Source organism: Acartia tonsa, chromosome 10 (assembly GCF_053477335.1).
Source record: "Acartia tonsa isolate MP-2025a chromosome 10, ASM5347733v1, whole genome shotgun sequence".
In the NCBI taxonomy this organism is placed as follows: domain Eukaryota; kingdom Metazoa; phylum Arthropoda; class Copepoda; order Calanoida; family Acartiidae; genus Acartia; species Acartia tonsa.
Window position 1 is genome coordinate 48920463 of NC_137269.1, and position 10130 is coordinate 48930592.

Below are 10130 nucleotides of genomic sequence, written 5' to 3' on the forward strand. Positions count from 1 at the left end.
GAAATTTGATTACATGGTGTAGCAGCCGTGAAAAAAGAGTGGCTGCTATTAAGAACAAGAACAAGACTACCTGAGAAGAGGTAGCCCAAGAAACAGTAACTGAGAAGTCACAAGTGTGGGTTCATACTTATCTCTGCAAATATAGTTACACTACAGTCATGTACACATAGGTAACAATTTACCTAAAATAAAAAATACTATTTAGAATATTTAAATTAAATATTAAGTTAAATATTCTTTACAATTTACAAAATATTTAGTAAACATTAATAACTGGAAAAGAAGTTAAAAATAAAATTGATGGTTCCTATTTTTTTTAGACTAGCTACTTTAATATATATAATTAAACTTACTGCGGAAGTATGGTTTGCAATGTTAATTTCCAGCCACTTTATCCACTATTCCATTCCTACTGGAAATAGTTTACATTATTATTATAGGTAGTGTTAAGATGTGTTCTTAATAATTCAAAGAATATGTGTTCATCTCACCTTGACCAATTCTGCTTAAAGAGGCACCAAGCACGAGAACAGTAACTGGTTTCTTTTGACTAAACACAGTAATTGTGAGCTTTGGCAGAAGAGCAAATTAGGTGTTTGAAAAATGAAATGAATTATGAATTATTAGTACCTATGGAATCAGCTCCATTGGGGTGCTTGGGAAAGAACACAGAAGGAACACTCCTATTATTAATAATATTCATTAGCTTTGATGTATTGTGTTAACTAATTATTTATTTGGAAATGTTTTTACCTTGGTGTCACTTTGTGTTCGATTTATCACTTAGTAGCATAGCATAGCATTTTACTTCTGAATACCATCAATTTATATATATAGACTTATGGAAAAGAAGTTACATTTAATAGTCATTGAGACTAAAAGTAAATAAAATTCGGAAATTTTATATGACTTTAAACATTTAATGAAATTAATAAGTTATATGATTCAATAACTATTAACTCAACTGATTAACAAAATAAATCATTAAAGGAAAATATTTTGTTCAACTTAAACAATGATAAAAAAAATTTAAAATTTTTTTTTTTTTTTTTTTTTTTTTTTTTTTTTTTTTTAAATATAAAACTTAAAAAATTACAAGTTTTTTTTAATCAATTTACTTTATATAAAAAGTAAAAGATTTAAAATTAACATAAACATATATTAATATAAAACTTAAAGTTACAAGTTTAATCATCTTACTTTATATAAAAAAAGTAAAAGATTTTTTAAAATTAACTTAAACACATTAATATAGCCAATTATTATAAAAGAATAAAGGGCTAAACAACATTAAGCTATTATTACATTTACAATAATAATAGTTAATAAATTTAAACTTAAAGCTATAAAAACAGTTTAAAACTATAAAATCACTTAATTACTAGAGAACCAATCTGCTGAACAGATTGATTTATACTGAATTATATTATAATATTCCATAGAATTACAATTTGTAAACAATGTACTAGCAATACATGTGCAAATTACCACATTGGAAATATTTGGTTGGGCAGAGCACAAAAAATAAATTGCGGCATTTAAGTCTCTTTCCATGTAAGTAGGACAAATACTTCCTGGACAAATTTTCCCGCATAAATTTTCCTGGGGAATTTTGTCCGATAAAAAATATTTTTTGACAGAATTTTTTGGACTTATTTTCTCTGCATAAAAAATCCTGATTTGGGGGAAATTTGTGTAAAAAAAGAAAATCTCAGATTTTTACAAAAACAACAATTTAAGATATTTTATGGGAACTTTACATAAAATAACATATATATAAGTACTAAATCTTCTTATAAAGCTGGTTCTGGTGCCGTTGGAGGTCTCCAAATCTATCTTCTTATACTGTACAGTCACCAACTCTCATTACAGAGAAACCTGCCTTTATGATGTTGAATGCTGCGCTTGGTACATACTTGATTATTACACTCCGCCAGGAAGAAAAAGCAGCTTCAACACATGTATTTATTTGTTTGTTTTATTTGAGAGATGGTATTTTAAGTGAGATTTATTTCAGGAAATTGGCAGCCTGACGAATGCATTCCTTGGAGAGATCAGCAACAAAATCAACATCAACTTCACGCATGATAACAGCTACTTGCCTAGCAGCTCTCCTGGTTGTGCGAAGAACCTTTTCCTGGAAGTTGCGGTATTCAACAACAACAACACGATCAACACCATCCTTAGAGGTTTCAACCTCTTTAACCCGACCAATCCTCCATGTACTGGTAGTAATGGTATTGGAAGGTTCTCTGGGGAACACAACTATGTCGCCTCGAACTACCACATCCACAGATTTGTGCCACTTATTAGCACGAGGAACATAATCATTGATTTTAAGTCGTTTCCAAGACTCCCACCAAGCTTCCTCAAGAAGAGCCATTTGCTCAAGAATTGGACCTGGATTATCCCGTTTGACACGGCCAATGGGAGCTCTCTTGTTATTACGACCAAGCAGGAGCCTGCTTGGTGTAATGAGATCAAGTGTTTCAAGGTTTGTGTACCTTGACCCAAGACAAAGAGGGAGACTGTTAAGCTCATTGGTTATGTAACCCAGAGCAGTTTCAAAAGACAGGGGATCAAACTTAATTCCCTTGAAAACAGAGCATAACAGTTCTCGAATGGATTTTATAGAACGCTCAACTACACCATTGTAGTTGTGGCTTTGAACAGGACAGATATGGAATTTTATCTTTTCCACCTGTCCAGCATTAATTCCTTGGATAATATCTGTCCACTCAAAATCAGTGTCAGAAAAAGCACTGACAAGGTTGGGTCCAGCATCAATAAAGACTTCAACTGGTAAACCATACCTGTTGGTGTGTCTGGAGAAGCTTTGAAGAAAAGAGTCTGTGTCATACTTTGTCATGCAGTATGCAGCAACAGCAAGAGTAGTGGGGCATTTGATCACAACACCCCATAGCTTCATATTAGTACGATGATTTGGACCACATTTACCATCAATAGGACCAAACAGATCAATTTGGACAACATTGAAAGCTGGAGCAACCCGTAAACGGTTCTCATGAACAGGACCCATTTCTACCTGGATCATTTTCTGTTTGTAACGAATACAGTAGAGACAGCCATCTCTAACCTCGTTAGCAAGAGTCTTACCATTCAAGATGAAGCATATTTCCCTGGATGCACGAAGACAGGAGATGGCCCCACCATGGTTACAGACCTGGATGTGAACATAAGTCATGACAGAATATGCCACTGGGCTATGACGATCAACAATAGGTTTAGCAAATGCAAGCCTGTCTAAGTCAAGCATAGAGTCTGCAATTAAGGCATCCATGCCTGCCAGAATTCGACCTTGGAACATTAGAATGCCATCTTGCATTTTACCTAGGTTTTTCAACTTTTTAGAACTGTTGAATCTTACAACCTCCAGAGTGGTTTTAGAGAAGATGTACTTCTTTGCCTTTTCCACACATGAATCAGGAAGATTGATGATAGAAGAATCTTCTACAGGAGGAACAGGATTTGCTGGTTTCTTGTAATCCTTCCAGTGATTATCAAGAACAAAGAAAATCATGGCAATTCGGCTGACAAACTTAGGCCATGGAAGATCAACAGGGTTAACAAGAAAATCATTGAAATCAGACCTGGATGAGTTTTTGAAGAAAGGTTTACAAGTGAGCACAATACCTTGGAGATCATTCTGACGAATCTCTTTCATTGCCATTTTCTTTTCTTCTGTTGACAAAGAAATCTGGTCAATGGAAACAATTGGCATATCCTCTGAAGGTCCTCTCATCCAGGCACGACCACACTGCCAGTCACTGTCATCTAAAATGGAGGAGATGTCAGTTGGCCTGGTGGCAATATCACAGACATTGTGACGAGACTCTGTATGATACCATAGAGAAGGAGTAGTGAATCTACGGATTTCAATGATTAGGTTGCGAATACCTGTTTGTAAAGGACGAGTGTCACACTTCAACCACCACAAACTGATCATGCTGTCAGTGACGTAGAGTATACGTGTGACAAGATCATCGAAGCCTTTGGATACAAGAGAACCAAGAACTGCACCCATTTGGCAGGCTTTCAATTCACCCTTGGGAATGGTAGCCTTGGTGACAAGTTTGCTTTTAGAGGCAATTAGGAGACAGGCAAATTCACCAGACAGCAACCTTATTCTTGCATGAACACAAGCTGCAGCAATGAGTTGAGAAGAATCAGTGGATACAATGAGTTCCACACCAAATTCTGTATCATAAGGGAGAGATAACAGAGACCTAGGAACAGATAATGCAGCCAATTCCTGCATTAATTGCAAATTGCTTACCCAAAGATCAAGCAATGCTTCTGGAAGAAGTTCATCCCAGCCTAACCTAAGCTGACAGATGTTGGAAAGATCAATCTTAAACTTGGCAGTGACTGGCAAAGCAAGTCCCAAAGGATCAAAAGTACAGGCAACCTTACCTGTAATGATCCGTTTGGTGAACATGGGAGATAAAGCAGACTTTATATCTCCAATTATAAGAGGTGGCAACTTACCTCTTTTTGATTTTCCAAGGTATAGAGGTTTAATGTCAAGTTTGATACGATCATTGACTACCTCCCATCGGTATCCAACAAGACCAACATGAACACCATCATGGCTGACTTTCTCATCTGGCTTATGACCACTGCGTGTGACAGATTTAACAGACTGGTGTCCATATGATAGGACTTTAGGTATGGCAGCAGAAGCCAAGTCCCGAAGAGCAGTGGTAAGGAAAGAAGAAATAATGTCATCAACATAAATTTTCTTTTTAAAGAGTTCAGCACCAATAGCAAGTTCAGGTTCACATTTAGAAGCATGGTCAGCAACTAAAGCAAAACCAACTGCAGTTTGTTGACCTGAGGGTCTTATCCCATAAATGAGGGTGCAGACAATCCATATGGCAACAATACCACAAGAAGTGAGATCATCTACCCACAGAAACTTCTGGTACTTATAATGAGCAGGATCAAGTTTGATAGAGTTGTAGGCCATTGACACATCTGATGTCAAGGCTGAAGCACCAACTCTAAAAGAAACTAACAAGTGAAAAAGAGATGCCAACCTGTTATGGCCCTTGGCCAGACAGTCATTCAAACTGAGACCAGTTTTGGTTCTTGAAGAACCATCAAAGACTACCCGCGTAGGTGTGGACAAAGATCCAGTTTTTGTAACTGTTCTCCAGGGAATTGTGTAAGACTCCAAAGCCATGCAAGCTTCCTGTTGTTCACTAGAAAGTGAGTCTAATCTTGCCACAAAGTTATTATCCTTTAACTTTTGGAAACTGGCCAATATGTCTTGCCTAGACTCAGGATTCTTTTCAATTAGTTTCAACTGTGTTTGAAGAATCTTTTTAGCTACATATTGATTATCAATCAATGAAGACTCAGGCGGAACAATAAAGGGAAGAGATGCAACACAAACCTTGTTTTCCTCATCCAGATGAACACTCTTCTCAATTAAATATTGCTCCTTATCTTCTTGTAAAGAAGACATTTCAATTTCCTCTCCCTTGCGACAATTGTTGCAATTGCGACAATCAATGCACCTGTATCCAATTTCAGAACCAATCTCTTCTAGAAGCTGAAACTCTTTCAACTGTTTTGAAGGTCCTGCAGAGAAAAGAAATTGGATGTAAGAGTAAGGTTCATCGATGAAAGGGTTTGACAGAAGATGACACTCACAACTGCATTCAATGGAGGTAGAACTAGAAGACTCTACTGGAGACTGATGAAAACTGGAGAACACAGAGGCAAGATCATCAGTGGGAGGAATAGGAACTGGAAAAGGGTCATCTACATCCTTGAATGGAGGAGGACAAGGAAGACATTTAAATGTGTCTTCATGAATCAGAGAAGGGATGTCACGGAGTGTGCTACAATGCATTTTAAATGCTCTTAGTTCAGCAGTTAAAAATGCACATGGTCCCATTAGATTAGAGGAAATCAAAACATGTTCCCAACAAGGATGGGGACCCCCCAGAACTCCTTGTATACCATTAAATCCTTTAAATTTACTATTGTAAATTGTAAGTCCACTAGGAAGAGAGTATAGAGCAATGGGAAAATAGGTCTGATACCTAATTCCAACCATGATATCCACACTGCCTCCCCCAATTGAGTCAGTGACTTCAGGAAGAGGGGGAGGACAAGGTTCAGTGTGGAGAGTGTTGTAAGCCATATTCAGTTCTTCCCAAACCTCCACAAGAGGCCATTCAGGAAAAGAACTTGAAACTTCATCCATATGAAGGCCAGTGAGTTCAGCATACTTACGCTGGTTGGAATTACCTTCCAGTTCTAGATAGAACTGCTCATCACCATAAGGAACTTCAATGGAGTGAGCACCGGCTACTTCAAGCCTAGTTGGACCTGGACGAACAGATTGCGTGTGAAGAGAGGCAACTGCTCTAGAATTGATAACACTGCCCCAGCAGCCACTATCAAAGAACAACAGCAATTTGGAATTGTCCTGTCCTGGAATATACTGAAGTAAGTATATGGGATTATGCTGAATGTCTGACACTATTTCAACATTAGCTCCACTGTTTAGGATAGCAACAGGAGTAGGAGCAGGGTTAGAAGAATGTGCAGCCACATAACTGGTTAGGAAACCCTTTTCATTGGCAGCTGGTTTAAATCCCTTGAGTGTCCTTTGAAAGTCATTGTCAAGAGACTTATTCTTGTCAATATGAGAGGAGCACAGAAGATAACAAAGCTGTTTAAACTCAGGTTTATCACTACAATTACTAATCTTACAGACCCATTTGTCTGTACAGAAAGGTTTGTGTGTCTGAAACCATGCTTCTCTGTCAGTGAAATCAAGACCAACATCTAGACGAAGACACCTGGGGCAACCCTGGGTATACAAACATCGCTTGAAGCGAGCATTTGGTTTGGTTTTGCGAAATTCAGAGCAATAAAAAAGATGAGTATGCTCCTTTTTGCAAAGACGACAAGAAACATATTTTGGAGTCTCACTTTTATTCATTGGTGCAGCAGGTGGATAGGTTTTGACAGGTTGACTCTTTCCATCTGGTTTATTGATCACATGGGCTTGGCTAACCCCCATGGGTGGAATCGAATCAGGCAAAGAGGAGCATTGGTCATTAAGCAGGAGAGGAGTTTCCTTAGAAAGATCAAGGTTGCTTAGATTCATCCCTGAGCAAAAAGTAGAAGAGCTAGAACTGTTGGACTGATCAATGGGTAATGACTGATGAGCAGCAGAAGATCTTCCTTTAATGGGCTTTAGAACATCCATGCAAGATCTGTAAGAAGAAGTCAGAGCATAGTCAAGCTCTGTTGATGCATCTGTAGAAAGACGATCTAAAAAGCTGGAGAGTTCAGAATACAAGAACCTTTTTGAAATGGTGAAACTAGGGTTTTCACGACGCTTCTTCTTTATGAGTTCCCTAAACTCTTCATGGTCACGATCTCTCATTAGAGTCTGGAGAATTTGCATGATATTGGAACTATCAAGCAAATCCTCTAGTTTATGTTGGACAGTCAATGCTGATAAGGATCTGAGCAATTCCTTAACAGTGAGCAACCATTCCCTGCGTTCAACAACGCCTTCAGGACACTTGTTGCAGTTGCGCAATTCATTTTGCCTGGAGAGGAACAGAAGGTTAGCCTTACCAAAGTTAACCTTTAAAAGATCCATGCATTTTGAATAAAGCTCTTCCAAACCAACGCAGGCCAATGCTTGGCCACCCAAACAATCAGTTTTAAGCTTTAACCCTCGGTCAAAGTCGCTATAGAGCCCAACAACAGAAAAATACTTGACAATCTCAGATTCAAAAGTGAAATAGTCAAGAGACTTTGGAGTCAAGGATCCATCAAAGAAGGGAGACTTAAATTTAACCCTGTTAACTCCTGTGTCACTAATGCCAGGTAATATACCAAGCTTGGTATGGGCATTAGCAACATGAAGTCTGGAGGCAGATTTGGATTCATTTAAGAGAAGAGTGAAACCATCCAAACGACGTACAGAATTATTATCTCCAGCAGTAGTAGCACTGCGAACAAGATCGGTAACCTGTTTTTGAATTTCAAGTGCCTGATCGCTGTATTGTTTAAGCAGAACTTCACCAGATTTAACCTCAAATGAAGTGGAGTAGGTTGCATGCAGTAGACTCTTGAAGTTTTGAGCACATGCCCTGACCTGGTCATCTAGAGACTGGATTAAGTCCATGACTCTCTGTTGGGCAATCAAAACATTGATTCCATTTCCTGGTGTAGCAGAATCAAGACCTGTATCTGAATGAGTGGACTGCACTGGAGGTTCATTATCTCTGGCCATTAAAGCCCTATAAAAGGTCTTACAATTATCCTTGAGAGTAATTGCATTAGCCAACATTGTTTCATCAAAGTCTTCCTTTAGATTTCCAGTGAATGTGTCAATAACACCTCTAAACCCTCTCATCAAATCATTGGAGAGCTCCAAATAAAAGGTGGTTCTGTTAGGAGATATCATTACAGGAGACAGACCTTCAATTTCATCTTCATAGGAGGATATTAAGCTAAAGTACGAAGAAATAGACTTCTTTTGAAGAGCTGTGGACGCCATTCTAACAGTGCTAATGGATAGAACTGACTTTGACCTGCTCGAATGGCTCCCTGAAAAGCTTTCCTCTGAAGAAACAGATTGATGATTAACTGAAGTGTTAATCCTTTCAACTCCAGGTAGAGATAAAAAAGAATCTGGGTCTACACGTTGGTCTACACCAGCTTGACTAAAAACAGTGGAAAGAGAAGAAAACCTTGGTGGATGACAATCAGGAGGAGAATCCTGGCTAAGATGATCAGTACAAGAAAAATCCCATTCCTCATCAACTGGAAGTGGGGAATTTATAGCACCTGAGTGGATAAGAGAAATAATATTATCCACTTTATGAGAAAGTGCAATAGCACGATCAACCTCAGCTGTATCAAATCCTTTAAGGGGGCTGGAAGAGGTCATTTACCTAAGGACCTAGACTAAATTGTTACTGTAGCAGCCGTGAAAAAAGAGTGGCTGCTATTAAGAACAAGAACAAGACTACCTGAGAAGAGGTAGCCCAAGAAACAGTAACTGAGAAGTCACAAGTGTGGGTTCATACTTATCTCTGCAAATATAGTTACACTACAGTCATGTACACATAGGTAACAATTTACCTAAAATAAAAAATACTATTTAGAATATTTAAATTAAATATTAAGTTAAATATTCTTTACAATTTACAAAATATTTAGTAAACATTAATAACTGGAAAAGAAGTTAAAAATAAAATTGATGGTTCCTATTTTTTTTAGACTAGCTACTTTAATATATATAATTAAACTTACTGCGGAAGTATGGTTTGCAATGTTAATTTCCAGCCACTTTATCCACTATTCCATTCCTACTGGAAATAGTTTACATTATTATTATAGGTAGTGTTAAGATGTGTTCTTAATAATTCAAAGAATATGTGTTCATCTCACCTTGACCAATTCTGCTTAAAGAGGCACCAAGCACGAGAACAGTAACTGGTTTCTTTTGACTAAACACAGTAATTGTGAGCTTTGGCAGAAGAGCAAATTAGGTGTTTGAAAAATGAAATGAATTATGAATTATTAGTACCTATGGAATCAGCTCCATTGGGGTGCTTGGGAAAGAACACAGAAGGAACACTCCTATTATTAATAATATTCATTAGCTTTGATGTATTGTGTTAACTAATTATTTATTTGGAAATGTTTTTACCTTGGTGTCACTTTGTGTTCGATTTATCACTTAGTAGCATAGCATAGCATTTTACTTCTGAATACCATCAATTTATATATATAGACTTATGGAAAAGAAGTTACATTTAATAGTCATTGAGACTAAAAGTAAATAAAATTCGGAAATTTTATATGACTTTAAACATTTAATGAAATTAATAAGTTATATGATTCAATAACTATTAACTCAACTGATTAACAAAATAAATCATTAAAGGAAAATATTTTGTTCAACTTAAACAATGATAAAAAAAATTTAAAATTTTTTTTTTTTTTTTTTTTTTTTTTTTTTTTTTTTTTAAATATAAAACTTAAAAAATTACAAGTTTTTTTTAATCAATTTACTTTATATAAAAAGTAAAAGATTTAAAATTAACATAAACATATATTAA

The 10130-nt window shown here is 36.6% G+C and overlaps 1 protein-coding gene across 10 annotated transcripts; it reads right to left on the minus strand.

The window, feature by feature from the left end:
* Positions 1-15: 15 nt before the first annotated feature.
* LOC145330237 (uncharacterized) lies at positions 16-9794 on the minus strand. 10 transcript variants are annotated; one of them, XM_080174857.1, is made up of 8 exons: positions 9719-9794; positions 9596-9648; positions 9457-9515; positions 9319-9374; positions 631-9098; positions 492-550; positions 354-412; positions 16-182 (listed from the first exon to the last, which is right to left on the minus strand). In XM_080174857.1, the coding sequence occupies exon 5, from the start codon at positions 8951-8953 to the stop codon at positions 2009-2011; it is 6945 nt and encodes a 2314-aa protein (XP_080030983.1). In that variant the 5' UTR covers positions 8954-9098; positions 9319-9374; positions 9457-9515; positions 9596-9648; positions 9719-9794; the 3' UTR covers positions 16-182; positions 354-412; positions 492-550; positions 631-2008. The 10 variants fall into 10 exon arrangements, with proteins under 10 accessions (XP_080030983.1, XP_080030981.1, XP_080030977.1 ...); XM_080174855.1 differs by having other exon boundaries at positions 631-9147; XM_080174851.1 differs by having other exon boundaries at positions 9319-9377.
* Positions 9795-10130: the final 336 nt, after the last annotated feature.